The 27,045-nt window shown below is 42.7% G+C and overlaps 1 protein-coding gene across 4 annotated transcripts in view; it reads left to right on the top strand.

Annotated features, from left to right (window-relative positions):
- Window positions 1–27,045, top strand: part of LOC135488785 (uncharacterized) — a 48,378-nt gene that overhangs the window by 19,187 nt on the left and 2,146 nt on the right. For 2 of the 4 annotated variants that reach the window (XM_064773624.1, XM_064773623.1), the window contains 54 exons: window positions 960–1,252; window positions 1,496–1,691; window positions 4,636–4,764; window positions 4,966–5,100; window positions 5,343–5,567; window positions 5,719–5,827; window positions 6,097–6,299; window positions 6,569–6,667; window positions 6,903–7,040; window positions 7,267–7,493; window positions 7,623–7,834; window positions 8,834–8,917; window positions 9,708–9,850; window positions 10,023–10,230; window positions 10,367–10,623; window positions 10,747–10,833; window positions 11,040–11,147; window positions 11,292–11,378; window positions 12,748–12,812; window positions 12,932–13,135; window positions 13,283–13,433; window positions 13,618–13,732; window positions 13,934–14,133; window positions 14,306–14,455; window positions 14,744–14,818; window positions 14,979–15,149; window positions 15,347–15,499; window positions 15,631–15,905; window positions 16,116–16,410; window positions 16,691–16,959; window positions 17,087–17,293; window positions 17,443–17,583; window positions 17,718–17,968; window positions 18,087–18,232; window positions 18,392–18,623; window positions 18,804–18,944; window positions 19,438–19,754; window positions 20,020–20,055; window positions 21,043–21,239; window positions 21,400–21,637; window positions 21,820–22,005; window positions 22,255–22,410; window positions 22,621–22,830; window positions 23,016–23,161; window positions 23,307–23,492; window positions 23,610–23,844; window positions 23,972–24,258; window positions 24,519–24,744; window positions 24,865–25,053; window positions 25,217–25,414; window positions 25,634–25,750; window positions 25,976–26,087; window positions 26,338–26,468; window positions 26,664–26,951. In XM_064773624.1, the coding sequence (XP_064629694.1) occupies window positions 960–1,252; window positions 1,496–1,691; window positions 4,636–4,764; window positions 4,966–5,100; window positions 5,343–5,567; window positions 5,719–5,827; window positions 6,097–6,299; window positions 6,569–6,667; window positions 6,903–7,040; window positions 7,267–7,493; window positions 7,623–7,834; window positions 8,834–8,917; window positions 9,708–9,850; window positions 10,023–10,230; window positions 10,367–10,623; window positions 10,747–10,833; window positions 11,040–11,147; window positions 11,292–11,378; window positions 12,748–12,812; window positions 12,932–13,135; window positions 13,283–13,433; window positions 13,618–13,732; window positions 13,934–14,133; window positions 14,306–14,455; window positions 14,744–14,818; window positions 14,979–15,149; window positions 15,347–15,499; window positions 15,631–15,905; window positions 16,116–16,410; window positions 16,691–16,959; window positions 17,087–17,293; window positions 17,443–17,583; window positions 17,718–17,968; window positions 18,087–18,232; window positions 18,392–18,623; window positions 18,804–18,944; window positions 19,438–19,754; window positions 20,020–20,055; window positions 21,043–21,239; window positions 21,400–21,637; window positions 21,820–22,005; window positions 22,255–22,410; window positions 22,621–22,830; window positions 23,016–23,161; window positions 23,307–23,492; window positions 23,610–23,844; window positions 23,972–24,258; window positions 24,519–24,744; window positions 24,865–25,053; window positions 25,217–25,414; window positions 25,634–25,750; window positions 25,976–26,087; window positions 26,338–26,468; window positions 26,664–26,951 (9,636 nt within the window). Of the gene's footprint in view, window positions 1–435; window positions 451–959; window positions 1,253–1,495; window positions 1,692–4,635; window positions 4,765–4,965; window positions 5,101–5,342; window positions 5,568–5,718; window positions 5,828–6,096; window positions 6,300–6,568; window positions 6,668–6,902; window positions 7,041–7,266; window positions 7,494–7,622; window positions 7,835–8,833; window positions 8,918–9,707; window positions 9,851–10,022; window positions 10,231–10,366; window positions 10,624–10,746; window positions 10,834–11,039; window positions 11,148–11,291; window positions 11,379–12,747; window positions 12,813–12,931; window positions 13,136–13,282; window positions 13,434–13,617; window positions 13,733–13,933; window positions 14,134–14,305; window positions 14,456–14,743; window positions 14,819–14,978; window positions 15,150–15,346; window positions 15,500–15,630; window positions 15,906–16,115; window positions 16,411–16,690; window positions 16,960–17,086; window positions 17,294–17,442; window positions 17,584–17,717; window positions 17,969–18,086; window positions 18,233–18,391; window positions 18,624–18,803; window positions 18,945–19,437; window positions 19,755–20,019; window positions 20,056–21,042; window positions 21,240–21,399; window positions 21,638–21,819; window positions 22,006–22,254; window positions 22,411–22,620; window positions 22,831–23,015; window positions 23,162–23,306; window positions 23,493–23,609; window positions 23,845–23,971; window positions 24,259–24,518; window positions 24,745–24,864; window positions 25,054–25,216; window positions 25,415–25,633; window positions 25,751–25,975; window positions 26,088–26,337; window positions 26,469–26,663; window positions 26,952–27,045 lie in introns of all 4 variants that reach the window. The other 2 variants (XM_064773622.1, XM_064773625.1) reach the window with 2 other exon arrangements.

Genomic DNA, 27,045 nt, shown 5'->3' with positions numbered 1-27,045 from the left:
TTGCGTTATTCATTCACATTTCAGCCAGAAGACTGGATTCTTTTCAGTGTATGTGTACATTGGGTGATTTACTTTGAGTGGCAGTGAATTTAATCCTTTTCAGGTCTAAGTCGAGGCTGGTTTTCTTTAACAGAAGTTGTCAACTTTTTTAACACTGTCCTTTTGAAAATATAATGTTTAACCGAAATAACATCCAAGCAGAGAGGAATAATTCATTTTAGTAACCCCTGAGATTCTTATCTCGTTTTTCCTATCCTGGTGGAAGTTGCTATCATATCCTCAATGCTGTATGAATAGCTCTTTTTTTCTGAAATAACATTTTCCTTGTCTTCATAACAAATTGATTATATCCTATGTATACTACCCCCCCCCCCCAAACACTTGTACCATTGGATGACATTTACCTCTTATGATTTCGTATTTGTGTGATTTCAGTATGATGTTAAAGAAGTAAGCACCATTTCATGTTGGTAGAGGACAGGGTTGCTTTGTATTATAAAGAATGCATCAACGTTAACGCTTAGAAATCAGAGCCTAAAATGTAGCTTACCTAAACTCAGATATATCCTTGAATCTCGTCTGGCATTCATCTTACCAAGGTTCTATATAGGAATGCTCTAACAACAGGCAGTTTAATAATAAAACCTTATTGGAGAAAGATAGCTAAAAAGCAAAGATTAATTAGAGTTGTAGAAGTTTTTTAAATAGGTCAGACATCCAGTTAACACTTGGATACAGGCTACCCCACCTTACCCTTGACGGTTCACCTAAAAGTCCTCTAAATCCTTGTTAGTTGAGTCAATCCAACCAATCTCCTGCCTTGTCACTTAAAAATTTCTGTGCTCCCATTACCAAATTATTTGCCTTAAAATATGATAGTAATAGACGTTTTGCCCTGCCTGAGGGATGAATTTTGAACCCTTGGTAATTTCTCTCATTTTCCTGTTTGTCTTGTATAGGAACTTCCACAAGAAGCCAAAAGATTCGCCCGTATTGACAAAGGTTGGACCAAGATGATGAAGAGAGCATACGACAGTCGTAACGTCCTTCAGTGCTGCTACGGCGGGGAAGTCCCGAAGGCTGTAGTCCTGCGTCACATCCACGAAGAGCTGGAACTCTGCTTCAAATCCTTGACGACGTATCTGGACAGTAAACGAAGGAGCTTCCCACGATTCTACTTCGTCTCGGATCCGATCTTACTCGCTATGTTGAGCAAGCCCAATGACCTGGACTCTATCAGGCCTTACCTGAAGTAAGTGGCATGGGACATGTGTGAATCATGATAATCAATGCTGGTCCAAACTTGGCCTCGTTTGGTCTTTCATTCATTCATTGTTTATTGTCTAAGCACAATGGATGCTAAGCTATTAGCTTGATTGGCATTTAGCAGGCTTCATAAGGCAAGTTATTCATCAGCTCTTGGAGGCACCTGACATCCTGGCATAACGTAAGTCATGTCGTCACATTAATAATAATTTGAATCGTGCTGTTTTAGGTCAATCTTCACTGCTGTAAGTGATGTGCAACTGGAAGTCCTAGACGATGGGACATCTGTTGCAGCTCCAACAGGCAGACGGACAGGAGACAGGAGTAACACAGAATCTCGGGCAGGGAGCACCTCATCACCTGCTGCAGGCCATGGTATGGGTGTTCCCCCTGCTAAGGTGGACAAGAGGTTAACACAGATACATGTAAGTAGGATAGGACATTGTGTTTGTGTCATGTTTTTTAACGACGTGCGACACGACATGTAGTGTGGATTAATTTGCTGTGATCATGTAGTGTAAGCTTTGTTGATTCCCTTCCCTTAGACTAGAGTGCTATTTGTTAGTATTGGAAAAGTACCAATTAGCTCCACGAACTTGCATTATTTTTGAGTTTGAAAGATGTGTCATCGACTGTGCATTCGATGTGCTGTGCATATGTCGTGTCAGCTTCTTTGAAACCCTATCTTTAAACTACTGGAAAGCTACTTGTAGTTATCAGTACCAAATACATCAATTTTGATCAGCGATTTCTGCTTGGTAGTTGACCTTGGTAAATGTTGTCTAAATCATCTTCACCTCCCTCAAAATTACATGGCTTATTTAGTAACAGTATGTTGAAGATCATAGTAGTTGTCTCTTAATCCCTCCTTGTCTACATGGCTTGTTCAGTAACAGTATGTTGAAGATCATAGTAGTTGTCTCTTAATCCCTCCTTGTCTACATGGCTTGTTCAGTAACAGTATGTTGAAGATCATAGTAGTTGTCTCTTAATCCCTCCTTGTCTACCCTCCAATCAACCTCTTTATCATCCTCCCAAAAGTCCTTTTTCCTGCAAAATAGGTCGAATTGATATTCATTGCATCAGCAGCAATAACCGATTTTGATCGTAGGCACCTGAGTTGACCCTCGCAGACTAACACTTTTTGTTGCAGGCAATTGTTCTGCTTTCCCATTTCCCCTTCCTTTCCCGATTCTTGTGTCATCTTCATCAGCTGCATGCACCTCCCTTTTGTTCTGTAGAAAGAGCCAGGCACTAGTACCACCCCGAGACCTGTAAGTAACTGTTAGATTTGTTCACAGTTTGTGTTGCACTCTAAACCTGCTGTCCATTTTTTCCAAGCTTACTCGAACATTGCCAGACTATTGTAAACATGCATTTGTTTCTGACCTCATCAAAAATCCTGTGTAAAGAATGTCATGTTCCGTTCAAACCTCTTTTCTTTCAAACCTCAAGTTCATTTCACCTCATTTCTGCGGTCAGTTGTTCTTTTCTGGAAAATTTGGGATGAGCATGGGTTTTTCTCACAGGATTGATATGATATTGTGATGCATAATGTGATGAACTCTCCCCCACGGTGAAATGATCTTGACCTGTTTTCTCCTACTCTAATAACACTGCTTGCCCTCTATTTTACATCAGACTCCTGGTGAGTATTGTGATTGTATTTTGCTTCTCAGCTTGTGTTATATTTGTTTTATGGTATGTCATCTTTGTCAAGATTTCAAGCAGATATTCACACGAACAAGGGTGGTATTCATCGCCCAGTGAAGTACTGTGTCTCACCACGGTATACATGCATGCAAAATCACATCATTTTTGTTGTTCGCATCGTATAAATGTGGAGTTTTGGTCAAATTTGTGTCCCTTTCAAAGACCACCCCCTTGAAGAAAACATCCTTAAAACGTTGACTTATAACATTTGTGATTGTGGCCTGCAGGCAAAAGGCAAACGTAAAAGAGGATTGCAGCGCCACTTGACTGGCTCAGGTTCAGTAAGTATTGGCCATGCCGACTCCCAACTGACCAACCATAACATCACACTCGGGAATGGGGACTCAAGTGGTAAACAGTGGTCATATGGAACAAATCAGACACTTTCATCAACAAATCAGCACATTTTGGTTTTGATCAAATTGCTGAAAATAGCCTCATACTGACTTGATAATCATCGCGAAAAGTTCACAATTTCATGTACCCGGTAATGAACTTTTTTGCAGTCGATTGAATGAGTAATTCGGAAACTTAGCTACTTCAGCAATTTGACCAAAACCTTTTTAGACCTCTTGCACCAGTTTTAACATCAACATTTTTCAACTCTTTTTAGCAGTATTTTTATTGTTTGAGAATAGTAAATGATACTACGGTATTGGCTGTCTCATTGAACACTGCTGAATTGGGTGGAGCTGTCACTTTGTGCCAAAACTGGAACACACAGCTGCCCCGGCAGGTGGGCCTGAATTTGGCTCCACCCTCACTGAGTTTGGTGAGACAATACCACCAATACCATCAGTTCACTATCTTGCATCTCCTTAAAATGGAATGGTTGCATGAACCTCTAGACACTTTACACTACTGCATGTGATATCTATTGAAGAGGTACCAGTAGGGAAAAATCCGAACGGGAAAAATCCCAAAAAGTTAAAAATCGGAAAATTTATAAATTTTTCAGAATCTTTGTCTTTTCAAATATTCTGAGATATTTGGAATCTTTTTTGAAAATTTTTTTTTGGAAAAAATGGAAGGAATTTTTCAGTTTAAAAATTAGTTTTTTTAAGAACTAAATGTTTGTTCAATTTTTATCAAATTGGTAAAAAATGCTAAAATTTGGGATTTTTCCACTTCTTATGCATGATATCTTCGCACACCTGTTCTGCATGAGACTGTAAAAATATTGTCATCTTTTGAAAAATATATATCTAATGTTGCACAAATTAACAATTTTGGCTCAACTTTTGTTAGGTATTGCAAGGTAAACACATTATACATGTAAATGTCGACCAGAACGAATGCTTTGTGTATTGTGGCATAAACTTACGGAGATTTTAAGTTCCCAAAGTCCACTTGCCAAGATTATATCATACTCTAAATTTGTGTACAATATGTGAACTGCTACAACCTCTCTAAAGAGGATATCTGGGGACGGTCATAGGACTGAGCAAATTGACAAAACATATCATCCATCTCATGATACCACAGCTCCAATGTGCTTGAAGCTATTGGTGAAAAAACATTTTTCAGAAAGTCTGTGAGAACTTTTAGTATAAGAAGTTTTCTAAAACAAGACTTTCTGTTAAGGTTCTGCATCTCAAGTTTTCCTCAGTGATGACACTTGGGTTATTTCTGTCAACATATCTATTTTCTTTCCAGAACATTCCCCTACACCTTCAGCAGCACATATCCCTGCTGCCATCAGAGGAGGTGGACGAGGCCCAGATCACCTGGCAGGCAGTGGCTGTCAAGAGTGTGGATGGCGAGTCACTCTGTCTCAAAGAAAAGGTGGGTATTATGTCATCAGTTGAGCAATTTGGCCGGGGCAGGGATCACATTGTGCTTCTGTCCTCAGAGGAGGGGAATGAAGGCCCAATAGCTGTCGAGATTGACAACTTGGTCCAAGACTGCCACTGAAGTCAGGGTCCCTACTTACAGGCAGAGCTCTTTCATGAATAGTATTGATGATACAAACATTGGTGTTTTCAGGTTCCTCTGAAAGATGGCGTTGAAGTGTGGCTGCAGCAGTTGAAGAACACAATCTCGGACACCCTGTGTGAAATGGTCGGACAGGTTATGCACGACGTCAACAATGGTGTGGCTGTCGATGAAATTGTGCTGAAGGTAGGATAGAGCATGTGAAAACATGATAGTTATGCCATGAACTGGTCTTTAAAAGCCTCCATGGAGTGTGTTATTTTAGCAGAAGGGGCCAGTCAAACATTATGGGCCCATTGTCACCCTGATATGCAACTTGAAGTTCTCTCAGACATTTCTGGGTCGTTTGAATACTCATTGTGACTACATTCATCAAAAGCGGTGAATCTACTTATCCTTCCAATTGATCTGTGGTGGTTTTATTTCAGTACCCAACGCAGATCTGCCGGTTTGGTCTCCTGTATTACTGGACAAGGGAGTGCGAGATCGCCTGCTCAGATATCAAATACGATCGTAAAGCCCTGCAAAATCTGTCCAAGAAATTTGCAGCTGCTATGACGAAATTGCCTCAAGGTCTGATTAAAGGTTATTTCAAGGGGACTGATGAGTCCATGCTGCCTGTACATAAGATTAGACTGGAGCATCTGATAACGGTGAGTGCCATGGCTGATTATTTCCCATCCTTAATCCTATGCAGTTATGTCGACAGTTATACAAATCCTATGAATATACCGTTTCAGCCAATTTACAAACATAATAACAGCACTCCTTGAGTCGAACACTTACGTTCTGTATTTGTTTCAGTATTCCCTGTACCTGAGGGACTCCCTTGACATGATGGCAAGCCGCAAGATCCGTGAGGCAACAGACTTTGACTTCAGGAGAAACTTTAGGTGTTATTTACAAGATCTAGGTCAGTATTTTGGATAGTCGAGAACTACTTTCTAGATTTGATGCAGCCTCTTTAGCTCCGGTAGATGCATACATGTAGTAACAGTTGGTAGTGTTGCCCAGGTCATTTCTCTGTGGAATGCTAACCTTGACTCTGTGACACAACATCTAACGGGTCCATGTTGATGTCTAGAGGCATGACGAATGAATGAGTACACCTGTGTCTGTTGAGATGCCAAGTTGTCAAAGTATATACAATGCCTTACGACCAATGCCACGTTTATTTTACAGAGGGGACAGGTGAACTTCAACCAGTGCTACAGATAGTGGACAATAACTACAAGTACGGATGTGAATTCTACGGTGCCCAGCCGATCATTGCACTGACCACGCTGACTGAGAGGTGCTTCATCTCGATGGCCGCAGCCCTCAAGCAACACAATGGCGTCAAGGTTATTGGCGGGACAGGGACTGGAAAGACTGAGACTGTCAAGGTAGGTTGCTACTTAATCAAAATCTTATCTATTACACTTTCTGTAGTGTTGTGTTTGAGGAAACTGGTATCCCTGGAGAAAGTGTATCCATTCCAAGGGAACAACTTGCTTTATTGTCTGAGGTTTGCAGGAGCTAGAAGTGACTGGCTTCAAATGTTAGCAGCTTGGAATGACTTGTTCACAATACCATTTTAAGGGTTAAATTAAAGCCTCAAGTCTGAAACGAATATCCTCTCGTACATGTAGTAAACATCTTCATTTTCCTGCAGGGTTTTGCGCATATGCTTGGCCATCACCTTACCACATGGCAGTGCTCACACAAGTCTGATCCGGTTGCAATGGGGAAAGTCCTCACTGGTTTATCAATCGTAAGTATTCCTTTCTGTAACACACCATTCAGGAGCATGTTGAATTTTAAGTGAATGGTCAGTCATTTGAAAGGCTACTCTCATACTTTTTGCCAATTGCGCCTGCAAAATCTGAGAATGTCGCTTTAGCCCATAGTGCTGTGAAGACTGGTCAAGTTGCTATCAAAATTCTGTCCTCAGTTTGCTACCATCAAATTTACAAAACTCAAAATGATAAGAGGATCTTGTTTTGCAGGATGGATGTTGGGGCTTGTTCGATGAAGTACAAAATGGTCACCAGGAGTCTATCTCGGTCCTGATGGACCACGCCCAGGCCATATTTAGTGCCGTCAGGGCGAGTCTGGACTATTGCTTCATTGGAGATGGCCAGGAGGTATGTAAAAGCGTTCTTTCCTTTAGTTGACTAGCTCCTCTGGGGAGATCAGTGACATAGCAGTTAGGGCACTAGGCACATGATAAGGAAGTTTCTAGTTCAACACGCTAAAGGAATGCCGCTGGTTTCCATTTAACAGATAAACGGTCTTCTTCTGTACGGTCGCTGAAGTTGGAACTAAGCCTCAAAGAGTCCTTCTTATGCCGTCATTGATCTTGAATTCCAGATCGCTGTGAACCCAAACATCAGCCTCTACATGACTGTGAACCCCACAACAGCCCCGGGCCACTTCCAGCTACCAAGTGAGATCAAGTCGCTGTTCAGGACCGTTAGCCTTGCCAAGCCGGACTACGCTATCATCCTGAAGCTCAAATGTTCGGCGCTTGGATTCAAGGCGCCAAACGTCCTGGGTACGAGGATGAAGATCGTGCATGAGTTGGCAAAGGATCAGCTGTAAGTTAGATTGATATTTCCAATCACCACAACTCCTAATTATTCATTACAAGACAGGTTTTCATGAAACTAATTAGATCTTCATGTCATGGCCTTTTGATGAGTTTCTGTCTTGACTACCCGTTCCAGGCCAGAGGAGTTCCAGAACAACTTCAGTATGACATCATTCATTGCTGCACTAAACCGGGCCGGCCAGCGTCGCCGTCTAACCAAGGAAGAGAAGTCATTCGATAAGAGCGATTCAAACGCCACTAAGAAAGATGAACAGTCTCGCTCAAACAGCCAGATGTCGGTCTACACGGCGAATATGATGACATCATTGTCATCTGCGTCTATGGCAGGTGAGTGGAGCCACCAACAAGGGATTTTTGTCAAATCATGTCATAATTATTGTAGGTCTCTGCAACAACAAGCTCTGTTTGCGGTGCATATACATATTTTCTATCCATCTTTTTGTCACTCTGAATGAGGGGCTGATAAAAATCAAGTAACAAATTCGTCAAGTCTCGTTGTGTGCTTTGGAGTCGTGGTCTAAGGTATCAACTAGTCAGCATGACCGGGTGGATGCTGGTTTCTAATTTCAATAATGATTAAATTCTTTCAAGGGCAATGGTATTGCAGGACTCCTAGGTTTATGCTTCGTAAGTGAGGAGGACCCTGTCTCAGTGGTGTTTGATTATTTTGTGTGAAAATGTATGCTGAAGAGTTGAGGGAGGAATTTGGAAACTTTCATATTTTGTCATTGTTGATATTATGATTTTGTGTTATCTGAAATGTTTAATTTTTTATGTTGGTGATGAATTTCAATGTTTTGGATCTTTTTTGCACTTTGACCATTTCATTTGACCTCCTCCTTGATATTTCCCAGAACCTTTCCCCGAAGAAGAACTTCCAAGTCAGAAAAAACCTGATAAACGATATAGGTCGCCGTTAAACAAACCAGGTACCCTAGCGAAGATTGCACAGTCAGCATCTAGGCCCACCACCAATGCACTTTCCCTGCTGTAACTCTTGTACAAAGTTCTCTCTCTCGTTCTGTCCAGAACTGTAGAACCGCTAGGACTCTTATCACCTTTTACCAAAGTCTCATCCCCGTTGTGGCAGAAATCCATAGGTGCAAGTCAGTAGGTCCTGTATAGGCGATGAACACTGCGTTTTCCTGCCTTTTGATTTGAAGCTGTCAGACCTACCACCTTATCACATCTTTTGTGCCGGTGCCACTTTTGTACAACTTATGACCCTCTCCTTTCCCCCCACTGAGAGTGAAACAAAAATACCGCTACCCGCTTCTCCACTATGCACATACACATCGTAAGCACAAACTTGAAATTGATTTTCAGTTGCTCCACCCCTTATATTTGAAACAGAGAATGATATATGCGCCTATTGTAGCACTGAACTGAGTAGGCACAGGCTGGCGCGTGGTAAGTGACCTCCAACATAGCAGCCTGAGACTCGGCCTGCTGGCATCATCCGCCAGACCATCCTTTCCTACCATGAGGGACCCTACAGTAACTTAAATATCGGGTGGAACATATTACTGCCAGTCCTCCCTTAAGGGAATCAATGCATTTCCAATAATGTTCCTCGCCAATTGTCCAATAATGTTGCTTGCCCCATTTTCCAATAACAATGTTACTTGCCCTTAATATCAAAGTTCCCTTATAGGCATTCCCTAACTGTTAGCTCATTAGCTCCTTGACTTGAAATGGTTAGATTCTTTTCTTACAAACAGTAGTTCCATGATGCCACGCCCAATGTTCTTGACATAAGGATCAAATGTTTCCCATAAGCCACCCATGCCCTGGGATGTCTAACTGTCTTTTCCCAGCCTACTTGTATATGTATTTCAGCTACTATGTAATGCATTTAACTGCCATTAGTTCCCCTTTATAGAATAACAATAGCCATAACATTCTTTAATCATGAAGGAATTGATGCCACACTGTTGGTATTGGTTGTCCCACAAAACACTAGCATGGTCCAAATGCATTTCTTTCAGTCATATCATGAGGAACGAATCATCATACTATTCTCTGTTTACTTTCTCTCAAGTCAAACTTAATGTGAAATGTTCATGCTGGCAATTTTTTGCCGTATCATTCCCCTAGCAGCAGACATAATGTTTGAGCATATTCTCTCAGCGTCCATGTTTTTGGTCAATTTTAGTTGTAAACCATATTTTATTCATGTAACTTTTTCTTCTTCTCCTAGTTGGCGGGCAGCGAGGTGGTGTGGGTGATCGCCCTAGTAGGAAAGCGGGCACCCCGAACCCACTGTCACAGGCTGCCAAGATGGAGCATGCATTGGTTGGACAGGCACTCCTGGAAATCCTTGGTGCAAGGCTCAATGCTGAGGTAAGGCTAAATCATACCCCTGATCGATCTTCTTAAGTTAATGCACCTTGTTTGCGAATTCAACCCCTTCTCAGGAATCATTTCAATCTTCATGCGTACCTATGCCTGTTTATTCTGAATCCCTACCTCTGTGTGCACAATATCTTGAGGGTCCTTCGCTTATACATTTCAGAACTACAACATTCTGAGGCAGATTGTGAGGGACGCCTTCTTTGGCTTGCCTGAGCCACCAAGTCCAACAAGGGCCGTGTCGGCCAAGTCAAAGTACCAGGATGTTGAAGCAGCGATCATCCAGACTGCCAAGAGCAAGAACCTCATTCCACACCGGCCATGGTTGGATAAGTGTATGCAGTTGTACAATGTGGCACAGGTTCATCAAGGTATGATCTTGTGATCTCAAACCTTCCTAATAGTTTGTCAGAAGGAGGTGGTCAGGAGGTGCTTTTGCTATACAGTTCCTGGAAACGTTTGAGAAGTTGAACTCAGTGATTTTCAACTCTCTGCTCCATCTTGCAGGTATCATTGTGGCAGGCCCGCCAGGCACCGGCAAGTCGAGCATCATCGAGACGCTTGTGGAATCCCTTTGTGTCAACATCCGTGGATTATCCCGGTCCACAGTCAATACCCAACCTGGCGCCCAGGCAGAGTCAAACCACAGGCTACAGAAGATTAACCCATTGGTTGTGGATGAGAACGAGTTGATGTTTGGACATCTGCAGAATAGGGACTGGGTTGATGGAATATTTACGTCTGCTTGGAGAAAAGCAAACAGGGTAAGACTGAGACTGAGAGAGGTTCTATTCTAGTTTGTTTACTCAATAGATTGACCTATAGAATTAGTAAGTGGTCAGGAAATGTGATTTGAGTGTGCTAATGTGTGTGTTTTATCTTTGCAGAACCAGTGTACCACGTGGCTGTGTCTTGACGGACCCCTTCACGCTGGCTGGTCTGATAACTTCAGCAGTGTCCTCGATGCAGCAAAGGTGAGGCAAAATCACTCAAATGAATGATTCAAATTATCACAACCTGTGATAATGAGTGCATGTGACGAAAATCACTTGTTCTCAGTGGTGTAGAGTCAAGTCTTCCTCCTGCTATGATAAGTGTTCTCTTTATAATCACAACTGGAGGGTTCTGTCTGCTTGTTGTATTCGTTATCAGCCCATAATTTGTTGAATCTTTCTTGCAGACGCTCTACCTTGCCAACGGTGATCGTCTCTTGCTGAGTGACAACATGAAGCTTCTCTTCGAAACAGACAGCCTTGTGGACTCATCACCTGCCACTGTCTCCAGAGCTGTAAGTTCTAGAATTTCATTAAAATTTCAGTGAAAAAAATATTTGGACTTTGGACTCAGAAATTTTTTCATCTTTCAAAGTTGAATTTTTTCACCGACACATGTGTTCTCCTGCCGTTATCCTATTTCAAACATCTGATTGCAGGGTATAATATTTGTGGACAAGGATATCGTGGGGTGGAAACCTATCGCCATGGCTTGGATGGAGAAGCGAACACAGCAGGAGATTCATGTAAGTTTACACCACCTATTGACCATAACTCCTCCTATCCCATCCCATCCTTTTGCTGACGTATGAATAGGAATAATTTGAAGTTTTATAAAGTTAAATATGCTTCCTATTGTAAATAAATAACAGTTCCTCAACCCAGATTTACTGTATGCAATTTGCCGTCCTCTTAATTTCATTTATTTCGTAGTGAAATTATTCTAACACACTGGCAGAGGAAGTTGACTCATACCTGTAATAAATGAATCACTTTACTCACTTGAATAGGTTTTTAAATGCTTTTGCCTGAATTCATATAATTGACAGTATTTGCCTTTTCTTCAGGTGGTGAGCTTAAATTAACTATAGCAAGTAACTTGTTGATAACGAAAGTTTTCCAGAATTACTCCATGCACTTTGAAAACCACAGAGGCTGTATATTTGCACATTAGTGGCTTGCTCTGCACTTGCTCGCAAAATGCATGACATATCCTTCAAAGTTGGCTGCGGATTCTACAAAGGTTCCTAGACTCTGAGTTTCTTAGATATTGACAGGGACTAAGACTGGTACTGCCTGTATCTCTCAAATAGAATCATTGTTTTGCATGATCTGTGTAAAACTTAGCCAAAACTACTATTTCATACACAAGTTTGACTTAGCTTAGATAGCTGTAGATAAAGAGCTCATTGTTTATTCCAGCCATTAAAAGCAAATTTGGTGAACACCTTTTTCATCTTTTCCTTATCAATGCTATTGTAACAGTGTGTACAGCTTGAATTGAAACTCATTTCACATCATAAATGTCAGGGTCCATTCTACCCTCTTTGACCATCCACCCTCTTTGACCAGAGTCACCAGAGCAAGATTTTGGTTTTCCTCCGGACTACTGTCACATGGTTGCCTACTGATGTTTGTTATGTCCATGTACATGTACCAAAGTTTTAGAAGTATTGTTTGAAATGTTGATTGCAAGTATGTACATGTACGTCTGCTTGATTCAGCTTTGTTTTGTGTTTGCTTCACTTGAGCTTTTTGTTTTGTTCATTTTCATGTCAAAGTTATAGACTATCATGAAAAGCTTGACCGAAACTTTGTTAATGTCTCTACATGTATGTTGTGAAACAAATAATTAGTAATAGTAGCCCTGACATTTGATACAATAATCAACAAACTACAGTGCAGTGCAAGTTTATGTATTGATTAGGTAACTAAAACAATGTACAGGGTGTATAAAATAGACATGCTACTTTTAAATTGAAATGTTTTAAGATATGGCAGGATCAGGCTCCAGTTCCAAATCAGTGTGTCAAGTACCACACAGTACAAAAGTTTAGCATTATATAAGTCAAGATGAATCACCTGCTAATCTCTTATTTTTCTTTGTGGTTTCAGGTTTTGCAGCGAGCCTTTGACAAAACGGTCGATGCAGTGACACAGTTTGTGGTGAATGAGTGCAAGTAAGTAAAAGAGCTACTCAGTGCCTCTGGGGCTGCATGACGATCGGTTATTCGCTTGTGCAGGTTTTCTCTGCTTGATGATCTTGCGACCTGGTTCTAATCGCATGTTTCTCTTTCAGGCCTCGATTAGGACTCTCAGAAGTCGGCATGTTCCAGACGTGTATCAACCTCCTGTCGGCCATGTTGGCCGACAACAAGCAGATCGGCGGAGAGCTCCACATTGAGAGGCTCTATCTGTTCTGCCTGATTTGGGCGTTCGGTGGCCTGCTGGAAGATTCAGACAGGAAGGCTTTCAGCGATCTCTTGAAGACATTGTCATCAGCGTAAGTCCAAAGGAGCATCTATGATTTCTTTCTTTTCCTTCCTCTCATTGCGGTAAATGGAATCCCAAGTCATCATTAAATTGGGCAACTTACTTGGGTTTTGCTTCAATAACGAGATCCTATATTGTGTTATTCGTTTCTCTCCAGCCTCCCTGATGACGACCGTGATATCTGTGTGTTTGATTACTATGTGGATGAGTCTGGTGAATGGGACCCCTGGATATCAAGGGTACCAGAGACTGTCTATGCAGACAATCAAGACATCCTGGGAGAAGTATTCGTCGATACGGTTGACACTGTAAGTATTCATGCTCTAAGTTCACTGGGGGAGCTAGTGTCTCAGTTGGCCGATAGCCCAAGCATAGCTGCTTCAGCCAGTACTCACTAGAGTGTTCAATTCTATCATCATCTTGGCTTATCTTGCAAACGTTTGGTTTCTGTACCTAAGATGACACCAACAAAATATGTACTTTCCACTTCAGATTCGTACCCGCATCCTGATGGAGTTTGCTGTAGCGTCACAGCAGAACGTGATGCTGGTTGGACCACCTGGATCAGGCAAGACACTCATGATCAACGACTTTGTTGATTCACAAGGTGAGCCAATTTGTGACCTGCTCTGTCAAAAGTAGGTGCTTGGGAGGGTTTTTAGGGCACCACTCCTCCAACCTTTCCTTTTGAGAAAACAGTATGAAAACTATAAAAAACAGCAACTGAATTGATGCGTAACTTCCATTAGCCCTTGTCGATGATTCTTTTTCTCTCTTCCTTGCTAATGACTTGAACTTTCACTCGCAGATGCAACCAAAAGAATCAACAAACGTTTGGTCTACTCTGGAGCATCAGAGGCTAAGCAGCTACAGCAGTTCATCGAGGCTAACATCTACCATCGTCAGGGATTCGTCTTTGGCGCTAAGGAAAACAAACAACTACAGATCTTCGTCGACGATTTGAACCTTCCAGTTCCGGATGAATTCGGAATACAGAAAACTAATGAGGTAGAGAATGAAGAAAAAATAGTTTTATCGATTTTGCTAAGATGGCTAGAGGATCAAGGCATCATTGAGATGGGGAGGGGGCTCAATACAATTGGTCATAAGGGTGAAATGTTGGTGAATATGTTCAAGTCTGTTGATTAAAACAATGTTAAAAGATTTCATCCTTTTCCAGCTGCTGCGCCAACTCCTGGATGACAAGGTCTTGTGTACGCTCCAGAAACCATTCGAATGGCGAACGATAGAAGGTTTGGTCATCCTTTCGTCCATGTCTATGAACGAAACGCCATCGGTCACCAACAGGGTGCTCAATCAAAGATTGCTGGTACGTAGGACTGTTGGTGTTGTAAAAGTGTGGTTGTGGCAGTCTTTCCAAGTGCTGGTACTCCTTAACAACTTTCTGGTTGGCATGTGGTTGTGCTGCCACAGTCAGTGCAGTCTTAGCGGACTTATAGACTTTCTATTTGCCAAACGTTTTCCTAGTATGATATGCAGGATGAAAGGAGTCCAACGGTCACATGTTCTTTTGGGAATCTAGCCACTTGGGAAGGCACACATGTACCTTTTAACTTCTTTCCTGCAAAGCTTTATCATGACTCTTTGTTCTTTTCAGCGTCATTTCATTGTTCTCAGACTGCCTGGACCACAGGGCGAGGGTCTGAAAACTATTGTCAATGGAATTCTGGAGGTGAGTTCATCTACTGTGATAAGGAATTTGTTTACTGGGATACAAGTTATTTTCATTCAGTCTGGTCCGAAATTTTGAATGCATTGCTTTATGCAATATCTTCTTTTGGTTTCTTTTTGAATTGGTGTTGATTTCTGATCCGTATTTTGATCTGTTTCAGAGCAACATGTCCATGAATGATGGTTCCAGCCTTGACATAGATCTACACAACGCACTGACAAAAGCTTCCTGCCAGCTCCTGTCTAATGTCCAGAAAGTCCTCAGGATGACCCCGATGCCTGGCAGACGTCATTATCTCTTCACTTTGAAGGACATCACCACCTGCTTCCAGGTAAAAACACAATCGTGTTCTATTGAAGAGAACCAATTAGGATTAAGAGCCTTGCTCAAGGATTCAAAGACTAAACAGCGGTGATCTGAGGATAAGCTGAAGATGGGATATCAACAGTGACACTGCAATCTTTTTGATAAGTTGACCTTTCCCTCACTGTTATTGCTAGTGCCTTACAAATTTCTTCATTTTTCCAGTGCTTACGGCGTCTGGCAGACGAGAGCCGAGCTGACGAGCACCTGGTGATCTCGCTGTGGAGGCACGAGATGGAGAGGATCATGAGAGACAGGCTGTGCAGGGCATCCGATGTTAACTGGTTTGACGAGGAACTCAAAACTACTGTCAGTGAGGTAGGTGATCTATTTAACTTCATATGGGGTGCCTTTAATGTGTTTGGTGTAGAGTTGAGACCTGGAATGGCAGTATAAAAGAGTCAATTGGAAGTAGGCAAAAAAGTTCAAAAATACATCTGTCGTTTCAGAATTTCCCAAGTCTTGAGCAGCTGCCAGAAGAACACTTTGTCACCTTTCCCATCGATACCAGGATTTATCAGCGACCGGTCACATCACATGGAAACAAGCAGGTCAAAGTTCTCCTGCAACCAATCGAAAACCTACAAGACGTGCAGAACTGTCTGAAGGCGCACATGGCACGATATAACGAGGAGTTTGGCAACGTGCCGATGGATATCATGTTGTCTGATCATGTGATTGGACACATTATCAAGATGCACCGAGTCCTCAGCTTCCATCACGGGTAAGAAATGCCACTCATAAAACAATTACAGCTCTACAAGAGTCTTGACACAAGAAGTCACTTCACCCAAGTGGATCGCCTATTTTGCTCCCAAACAAAAAAGTTACCACTTTAACATTTAGGTAGCCTTTTGTGTAATGGTAAAACGTTACTCTCCGCTGTGGTAAACTTCCCATCCCGGACAATAGTATGATATTTTCATCTTTCCAGTGGTAATTTCCTTCTTATTGGCGCCATTGGTCTCCACCTTTCCACCCTGTGCCGCCTAGCACTCCATGTTGCCGACGTCCCTATCCATTCCGTCGACGCAAGCAAACAGAACACGTTCTTCGATGGTCTGCGGTCGGCACTGCGCCTGAGCGGATCTGAGGGGAAAGTGTTGTCATTGATGTTCAGTGGGCGTGACCTCCATGACGATACGTATCTAGATGCCATCAACAGCCTCCTGGTCAGTGGGGAGTACCCCCATCTCTTCACGAATGATGAGTTGGAAGGTCTGTTACAGGTAAGGTGCAATGGTCCTTTAAAGTGTAGCACAGTGTTTCCTGTCCTTAAAGCGTAGTACAGTCTCGGTCCCCTTTCATCCCAACTCCAACATGTCAGTGTGCCAGAATCTCCTGTACTGGATTGGCATGTTCTATTCTTTGCCATCACCAGACGATACCTCCAGAAGATAAACTTTGCTTCTTCTCAGACTCCAACAGGGCAATTCATTCATGATATCGCTTCAGTAGCTTAGTTTTCCGCAGCTCCTCTCAATGATTGTTTTTCAATACATTTTCCAGGCTGTGACCCCTGCATTGAGAAGAGAGCACCCAACCATGATCAGCGACCCCATGAAGTTCTTCGTGTCCCGGGTAAAGTCCAATCTGCACATCATCCTGTGCCTGCCGCCGAACCACAAGCTGATCAAGAGAGCCGCGACTGAGTACCCTGGACTCCTCCAGGGCTGCCAGGTGAACTGGGTGTGTGACTGGCCACAAGATGCCCTCCTTGGAGAATCGCATTACTACATTCAGGATAGGGGACTGGACTTTGGTACTGTGGAATTAAGGTTTGTATTTTATTTCATAAGTGGGTTTGAGCAGGGCTTTCACTGTCCCCTGAATCCGAGTTGGTCATGTGCATGAGTATATACCCCATAAGAAAAACTTGTTCAAACTTGAACTCTTGACTTTCAGTGACACTGTTGGGAACCTTCTCGCAAACATCCACAGTGAGATTCTTGTCCAGACTAACCAGATGCCGTGGGCCGGGCAGACGGAGGACAGCATCTCGCTGACGAGCGTCAAGATGAATGAGAAGAAGAAGGATCAGATTCGGAAGACAGAGCTGAAAAATCTGAAGAACTTTCCGTACTCTAAAGCAATTATCTTAGAGAATATCAAGTGAGTAAATAGTTTTGTTTAAAAGGGTTATTTGAGCTGGAACTTGAGATAAGAATGTCCACCTTGAGCGGTAGTGGGTTTATTCCTTCTGCTTTAACAAGTGGTCAATCAATATTACTTGTTTTTTACCATTTTCATCTTCATTTTAGGCTAATTCATCAAGATCCACATGTGAAGGGTAAAAACCAGGTGTTTGTTGGTCCAATGACATACAGGAGGTTCATGGACACGTTCAACTATCTTTACCGACTCAAGTCTAAGGACAGAACAGAGAAAGTCACTCGGCTTCAGTAAGTCTTCAGTTTTCAGGTTTGGTTTGGTTTACCATTACACATTGAACCTTTTGAATATAGGTCAGTTTGACCTTCTTATCAAATCGTGCTCTCATAGCTTTGTTGTGTAATCAAGCTGTTAACTTTTACAGAAAGGTTCTGACAGCCCTTTCCCAGAGTCGTATGGATGCAAAAGTGATGCGTCAGGCCATCAAGAACATCAGTGGAAAATTTGAGGACGCAAAGGTCAACACAGCTCACTTGCTACGTCAGTTGACAGCCAAGGCCACGACCTTGGAAAAGCTAAAGGCCAAGGTCGGACAGAGTACGGCGCTGAGCGCGTTCCTGCAGTTGAACGAGATGTCTGATGAGGAAGAGGAGGAAGATGATCTGCTCAAAGCAGGTGAGATATGGTTTTGTTGACGTCTGCTCCATGAATCAAGCAACTGATTTCAAGCCTTATTTTTTATATCTCCGATAATGAATTGAATCATGAAGTATCTATCTTTTGTTTCCTCCAGAGGATTATGACGACTACGATAAAGAATTTGATCGAATCAGAGAAGCAAATCTGAAGGATCGTCATCTCAAGGCTAAAGAGGAGTTAGCCATCGCGATCAAGAATGTCGATGATTGCAGGAGGAACCTGGAGTCTGCCAAGCAACAGGTGGGTCTGATACAAACAATATGACGTCTGCTCCTGCTCTGTGTAACGTCTGCTGCAGAATGTTGGGCAGTCTCTTCTGTTGTTGTCTGCTGAATGCAATTACGTATTTCACCATCTTCCACCAACTGATGATATATTTTGATTCCTTGCTTCCTTTAGGTTCATCTCTGGAGCTCCAACGTTGATCGTGGGTGTGTGGAGCGTCTGAGAGCATTCAGCCAGCCACCGGCATTGGTCGGTCATGTGATGGAGATGGTCATGACCCTAATCGGCAAACGACTTCCTGGCGTTCCCCGACAAGTCGAGCGAGAGACCCAGGCGAATAAAGATGACCAGAGCAGTAGGATGTCCGCAAGCTCTAGTAGCACAAAGATGCATGGGAAGAAGCAAGGTTAGAACTCAGTTCCAAATAGATCACAAGTTTTGCCCTGTATTTGCACTTTTGTATACTTTGTTGTTGTAGAATTAGAAACCCAATAGCAGTGTTTGAGTTTATCTTGAAAGTTGTTCACAGCCCAAACCATAGAAATTTGTGCATTTCATTGAACATTTTTTGTATGTCTTCTTTCAGTTACGAAGAGGGATGTGTCTGAACGTGTTGACCGTGCTGTTTGGAAGGCGATGACAACGGCCATGAGCGATTCAACCAAGTTCATGGACATGATGCACAACGTACAATGGGAGGAGGGACTCTCTGTTGATGTACTCAATGGTAGGTTATTTGGTAGTCTTCTTCTTCTTCTCGTTCGCTCTAGAGGCGTTATTTGGTAGTTTGTTTGTCTCTTGTTTATAAACAACCTAGAATTCCTTGCCTAGTGTTTATCTGCAATACATAAGGCATTTGGGGGGAGGGGATGCAAGGTTGTGCTCCGAATGCCTGCAAACACATTGCCAAGGAGAGCACTCACATGGACGCCACAGGGGAGACGGAATAGAGGCAGACCAAGAGAGACCTGGCGGCGTTCCATGGCAAAGGAACTTCAAGAGAAGGGCCTAACGTGGGAGGCAGCCAGACAGCGAGCAGCCAACAGACTTGAGTGGAGGACCCTGGGGAATGCCCCATGTGCCACCTAGGGCACGAAGGGTCCTAAGGTAAGGTAAGGAAGGATGCAAGGTTGAAGAACTGGTCATTGAAAAAGTAAAGTCTCTTGTTTTTGTGTTCTAACGTCAGCTCATTTCACAGTATAAACCAAATATACTTTCAGCTGTGGAAAGTTACCTTGCCAAAGGTCGTGGTGGTTCCCTTGGAGTAACTGGTGAGGGGTCGCTGCTCGAGAATGCCCCTGACAACAAGGCTTTCCCGCCGACCAGACGTTCACCATCGCCCGAATTCACCCGTGGGATCACGCTGTCCAATGCAAGATACGCGAGTGAAGACGCAGCAACTCTTGTGCAGTATACAATTGCAATTGTCGAGTATACAAAGTTGTGTGGCCCCCTGAAGCAGGCATTGGAGAGGCAACATGAGTTGGAAAGGGAGATTGAAGAGAGTGAGAGATTAACTCAGGAGAAAGAGGCGGAGGTAAGAATTTGAAAATTCATCTTTTCGGTTGGATTGGTTTGCTTTACATTTGTTTGAATTTGATTTTGAATAATTTCATTTTAATTTAGTCATGCTGATCTCAGATTTTTGAGTCTACATGTACTTATAGCAGCTCAATTATTTTGGCCACCCACTGGCACAGATTTATTGCATACATGTAACTTATGTTGCACAAATAATTTTCACTGCTTGCTTTTATTGTTTGACATTATTTAACTGATATATGTGCTATATTTTAACACAGCGGTTGAGGAGAGAAAGGGAGCTAGCTAAGAGAAGAGTATGCAGTATACTAAATAACTACTGTCACCTATATATACCTCTTTAATTATAGCAGTCACTAACATCTGAAGAGAACCATATATATATAGTTGTGCTTTGTATCACTAGACACCACATTTTGGAATGTACGAAATTTTCTGCCTTGTTGAGCAATCAGCAGTATACGTTTAGCTAGATACAACTTTTTGAAAAGCTTATCTTATTGTCTTCAGATTTGTTGCTTTGACGATATTTCTTGCAACTGTCTTCTGCAAACTGCTTTGGGACATTATTCTCACAAGGAGAAGCATGCTTGATGAATTTGATCAAACACACTAGTAGAGTTCAGTGAGGTCACTTATACTGACCATGACAAAGTCACTACTTTATTAACCATCATGACTATCTTGTTTTGTATCTAAACCCTATATATTGTTCCACTTTAAGTAGTTCCCCCTCATATTTCATTGCTAATTTTTTGGATATATCATACTTCCCATTATCCTTGGAAAAGTCACTTGATAATATCTACTTTAACATTGATGTTAATGATTGGTAACAGCATGGATGAATTACTTTAAATTTTCTGACTTCATCGGGTGAAGGGCTTCTTTTGTTGACAACTTACTGTAAACTATGGAATCATATCTTCGAGCTGAAGAGTTGGCGAATGAGCACGACTAAGCTCTGTGTTTGCTGCCGAAATGTTATGGTGTTTGGGACCGCAATGGAAGGTTGATGAGATACACTAATGACGGAGAAGGGTGATAAACTAGAACTAGATGGAGATTGGAATGTCCTTATTCCAGTATCTTCTGAAATGCTTACCTAATGATTCATCTTAACAGCTAAAATGGGTAGAAGATATCTTCCCAGTTAGAGATATACCAAGTTTAAGTGAACCAATCAGTTTTGGACAACCTTACGTGTATATTGCTTAATACATGTACATAATTATTCCTTTAAACAAACTGAATTTTGGCTCAACATTGTTGAAACCTTTCAGCCAAAGCCAGAAGAGCAACCCCTGACCCCTGAACCAGACCAGGATGATCTGACAGAAGATGACCTGCCGCGTATCCAAGATGAAGTCAATGACCTGCAGCAGCAGTTTGACCTCTCGGTGATCGAGAAACACTCACTTGAGATGGAGCTCATCTCTATGAATGAGAGAATACGGGCTACCACTGAAATGATCGAAAGGTAGGAAAAGTTGATTTTTCAATTAACCCCCTCCCCCATTTCGCACTGATTTTATGGAAGTAAGAAATGATCCAACAAGATTGTTGATCCAATAGTCAAATTTCAAGTTCAATCATAAAAAACACATGAGTCAACATTTCTTTGAATTGCGTATTTTCAGTCTGAAGGGCCAGGAAGCAGTGTGGACCCAGTATGTCAAGGATAACGAATCGGACGAAGTACTCCTTGCCAACTGTATAACTGCCTCGGCCTTCCTGACCTACCTTGGGCCACTGAACACCGACACCAGGCTGAAACAGGGCAGGTTCTTCATGCAGCAGTGTGAGCACCATGGCATCAAGATGGGAAAGAGGCAGCTCTTCTCTGACATGGAGCTTATCTCATTCCTTTACACTCCTGTAAGTACTGTGATAATAGTCTTTCTGAAAGTTGATGAACTCACGATATCTCTTTCTTGCAAGAGGAGACAAAAATGACATTTGATTGAATATGTGAATGTAACCTATCCCCCAGATGAGCAATTGTTGTGAAGGGTTAACATATATTCATCTTGACTTTACATAGAACATTGTTCTTACAGCTTGAGATCAAGAAGTTGGAGATCCTTGGCCTGCCCAAGACGCGTCTCATGCTGGAGAACGCCTGCTTCATCATGGAGGAGAAGGGCATCAGTGCCTGGCCCCTGGTCTGTGACCCGGCCAGCAGCATTGTCTCATGGATCAGTGCCTACCACAAGGACAAGAACTTGGCTGTTGTCAAATATCACGTAAGTTAGGAAGTAAAGTAATAGATTTTGGATAGCCATTTCAATTTTTGGCTGGATTTAGTTCAGATTGATAATTTCTTCATTTTACATGAGACCTAAAAGCATTCTGCAGGCAAGCAACCTTTATCACAATGGCCTGTGATAATCATCACTGCAATGAGTGATAAAAGTCACTTGTCTACTTCCAGTAGTTCCAGCATATATCATGAACTCGTACACAGAATTCAGTCCCAATTTCTTCTACTTCAGGATCTGCGCTCACAGCTTGAGACGTCGCTCTCCGATGGCATCCCATTGATCGTGACAGACGTCGATGTCGAGGCGATTGTGTTTGATAAGAGGTTCCTGACGGTGCTCAAGAATAGGATGAGATTCATCAATGGGACGCAGCCTTTCAAGATGATGGTGAGGTTACTCAGGTTCTCTCCGATTGTCACAGGGTATAGACTTGCTGTTAGAGAGATGAAAGAGCGTGTCCTTTTTTGAAGTGGTACACAGCATATGTAGTTCTAACATTACTCAGGTTGTGTGTGAAATGTCTCTGGAAACTTACATTGTCTCTGCTCCTTGATGCTGGGAAGCCAACAAGTTCATGCTCATTTTCATTCTGCCCAGGTTGGTGATCATGAAGTAGAGTGTCAGCCATCGTTCCGTCTCTACCTCCACACGACTGACGAACCTCAGCACGTCCCGCCAGAACTGGCCGCACATCTCGCCGTCATCCTGTTCCAGCGGTCACGTAAGTGCGTCGAGGAGGAGCTACTGGACAGGTTCATGGAGAAGGAGAAGCCGAGGCTGGAGGAGGAGAGAGTGGTGCTGGTTAAGGTGAGCGATGAGTGACCTTCTGTAGCTATGTTAAATCTTGACACACCAGCTTGGAGATGGTAACGTTCCAGCCAGACAGTCCTAGAGTACTGCCTGTTACAATGGGGGTTTGTGCCTCCCAATGATGGCCAATCAAAACGCAACAGCGATAATAGCATTTTCCACTTTCCCATATTGTTTTCTAGGACTGGTTAGAAAACATGGAGGCGATGGAGAAGATTGAAGAACAGATGTTGGTTTGCCTGTCCTCTGATACCCGCCTGATGAATGATCTTGCAACCACCAAGAAGCTGGCTGATCTCAAGAAGCAGTGGGACGAGACACAGGAAACGTGAGTAGACATGAGTATATTAGAGGCAGTACTTATCTGGCCTATACCTGCAGATCTGCTATTAGCAGCACTGGCTCCCTGATATTTGATTATTGGCAGCCTTATTCATTCATAATGATAAACGTTATTGATATTCAATTTTCAGGCAATTCCGAGTGGATGGCGGTTTCCAGTCCATTATGCGTGCTCGGGAAGGTTTCAGGGCCATAGCACAGCGAGCAGGTGTCCTGTTCGACACAAGTCAGTACATGAGGGAGGTGAACCCACTCTACAAGATGGCTTACACTCAGTTCCTGGATCTGTTTGATGCAGCTATAGCCCATTCTGATAGGTAAGGGATCACACTCTTCATTTAAAAACTTTGTTAACTTTCAGAAAACTTCTCAAATAAGGAGGGGCAAGGAGGTTTAAAAAGTGACAAAATAACATGTAATGTTGTTATTTTCAGGGCATCCGTCAAAGCAGTGGTCGAGCGCATGACACTTAGTTCCTATACTACAACCATGAGGGCGCTATTGGAGCGAGATCGACCAATCTATTCTCTCCTTCTTGCCATCGAGGTTGAAGATTCGCATGGCCGGGTGGGACCAGGAGAGCGCGAGTACCTACTGTCGCCGAACTATGGGTCAGAAGTTATGAGAGCTCGTAACAACAATCAGGCACCTGATGCCCGGTTTACTCAGGTAGGTCAAACTACAGGACAGCTTTCCTCAGATTTTTTCTCTTGAACCTAAATTAGCAGTTGATTCCTGACCAAGAGGTACAACTTTACAATGTAAGTAATAACATTGACCTTTCATTTCATTTTAGGCCAAGAAACCTTTTGATTGGATGTTCGATGATCAGTTCCATAATCTGCAGACCCTGGCATCCTACTTTGAGTGGTTTCAAGAAATGTTCGAACGCATGCCAAAAGATGGGAGAGAGACTCAGTGGCGTAATTTATGCGAGAGTGATGCACCAGAGATGACACCGTTACCTGATAAAGCAGACGATATCTACACGCCAATGCAGCGTCTCTGTGTCATCCGAGCTGTGAGGAGCGATCGTCTTATGCAGGCGTCAACACTGTTTGTGAATGCTGTATTTGGAAAGAAGTGAGTGTTATTTAAGGGTGGTATGTCATTTGTAGCTGTCAACTGTGTGCCTGAATCTATTCCTCGGTGAGAACCGGTATAACTTTAAGCACCGGCTGTATCAGTAGGCATTGTATGCTGTGCTGGAAGCCTCATGGAAATGGACTACTGCCTAAATCACTTTGCTATAGGACATTCCTAGATGTGATTTGATGTTTTGCAGAGTACCTCGCAAAATTTTCAGGGAATTTTCCAACTTGTAATGTGACTTTTCATTTCAGATTCATTGCTGACACAGGCTATGACTTCAATCTAATACTAAAACAGAGCACGCCAAAGACGCCTATTCTCATGCTGAATACCCAGGAGCCCGAGGTGGCCACAAAACTCTTCCTGGACTTTGCTATCAAGAAACAGGGCATGATGGCTAGCGTGATCCATCTCTACAACTCCAGCCATGCCAAGGAGAAAAATACCAAGAAAGCTATACAAAAGGCAATGGAAGAGGTAGGAGAAAGACTTGAATTCATAAACATACATATATTGTCATAAATTTAAGGAGAACAGCATTTTTGCCCAAATTAGAATATAAAATACTTGGGTTTGATTCAAGATTTTCTCTTTCAGGGTTCTTGGATCCTGCTCCAAAATGCCCACAATGCCCCCAACTTGCTTGGCAGCCTCGAGAGTTTCCTATCAGAGGTAGAGGAAGAGGTGGATCCAAACTTTCGCTGCTGGGTGTCGGTGCAGATGGACGAACCAGTACCAACCAGAGTCCTGCAGAGTATGCTGCGCATTGTTGTGGATGCTCCAAGGGTAAGAGATGAATATCCCACTTGCTTTTTTGTTGTGTGTGCAGTCAACTGTGTACTCATGACTGTGAGGTGGCTATTAAATCGAATCCATTGTTTCATCCATGTGTCATCTGAGACCAAGTTGAAAGGTTTCCTTCCATTCAGTTCATAAACCTTTGTTTCAGACGATGAAGACCAACCTGTATCGCTTCTTCTCCCAACTTGACTCGGACATCCTACGTCAGTCCGAGAGGATGGAATGGGCCGCATTCCTCCATAACATCTGCTACCTCCACGGAGCCATCAAGCTGAGGACCCGCTTTGGCAAGGCAGGCTGGAATGTACCCGAGGCATTCAATCATCTGGGCGTCCCAGAGCTCCTGGTAAGTTCACAAGATGAAATTATTGCCATGCACATCAGGAAAGTATTGGTCTATTCCTATTCGTAAACGTCGCCAAGTGCATGAAAGTGGAGATAATTGGGACGAAATATGTTAGCTGGTCACATGGGAAGGATTAACACGAATGTCTTGTACGAAGTGATAGAAAATGATCTTCAACCTCTTCCAACCGTTCATCAAGATGTGCTATTTGTGTTGTAGGAGGCTCTGCAGATGTCGCTCTCTGAGTTCCGTGATAACCTATCAACATCTGCGCCGGATGGAAGTCGCGTGCAGCGGACAACCTCTTGGAGCTGTATGCGATACTTGCTGACTGAGGTGAGAATACCTTGCTCATTTGTTGTTCGTCAATCACAAAGTCAGAAAGAAGAAACCTGGGCTCTGAACCTGGACTGGTCTCATTTCGCTGCCCCGAAGGACCGATCTTTGAAATTCAAGAGTTTAATGACGACCTCTACTATTGCTGATATCAGACTACATGTTTAAGTTTCGAAACTTTAACTCAGTAGGCCTAATGTGATATTGTTTCGCTGTGTGTTTCAGATAATCTATGGAAATCTTGTGACTGATCCTTTTGACCAGTCAAGTCTTGGTGCTATGGTCGACTACTGGATATCACCAACTGCTGTCAAGAAAGAATTTGAATTGGCGAAACGTAAGTTGTTGTTAAATTGGCATTTTTTAGCTGGTCAAATATGGGGAAGTCTGGCCCCGTCATCAGTTTATGGAAAGATAAGCAAACTTTGTGGCCAGTCATGTATGGAACCTGAAAATGCTGTCCTTATAGCTGCGGGAGAGAGGTTTGTGGAAATCAGAAGAAGTAATGAGGAAAGCGAGTGCCTAGTTACTCATTTGAACAGTTTCCTTCAGCCGTTTAAAGCTGCGTTATACCTGTCTTTTTTCAGTGCGGTACAAGCATCCATCAGTTTTCTTCAGTCCTTACTGTAAGCTGACTTCTATCTGCCAGGCTTTAGAAGGTCTGCCAAATCACATGTTGGAAGTACCTGAGGCCTGCCACTTACATCCATATGGAGAGGTAAGACCTGTTTCCTTGCATCACAACGAAATACCTTTGTCTCTGAACTATTCTTCCCCATTGTTGTCCTGTTACATTATATTTCTTCAGATGGCCTAAGAGAAGTCAGATGAAAGAGTATTTTCCATTATTTCACCAAAATTTTCAAATTGACCTACATGTACATGTACATGTTTCCTTTATATTCTTCTTCAGACTATCCTCGGTGATGACCAGTACGTCTTCACACGACTCAACAAGGTGTTCGATGCCATGCCAGCGTCCGAGACGCTCACAAACAAAGAAGTCGTGTTCAAGAGGCCGTTGACACCATTCAACGGTCCTCCACAAGCCAATGTCAGTGCAAGTGGAAACATGCCGCAAGTCTGTGAGATGGGTGTGGTGGCTTCAGCAAGTTTTGCGGTCATGCGCACGAAGAAGGAAGTGGAATTGTGGGAGATTTGTTGGCAGACGTTACCCAAGGTTCCAAGGGCATTCAATTCAGTAAGTTTTGTTTACAGCAAATTTCACAGGTTTTCTCATGGCAGAGGCATCTTTTACTCTTGTCACAATTTACTTTATTTCTATCAAAAACTAA

Source organism: Lineus longissimus, chromosome 5, assembly GCF_910592395.1.
Source record: "Lineus longissimus chromosome 5, tnLinLong1.2, whole genome shotgun sequence".
Taxonomy (NCBI): domain Eukaryota; kingdom Metazoa; phylum Nemertea; class Pilidiophora; order Heteronemertea; family Lineidae; genus Lineus; species Lineus longissimus.
This window is presented reverse-complemented; position numbering and strand designations above follow the sequence as displayed.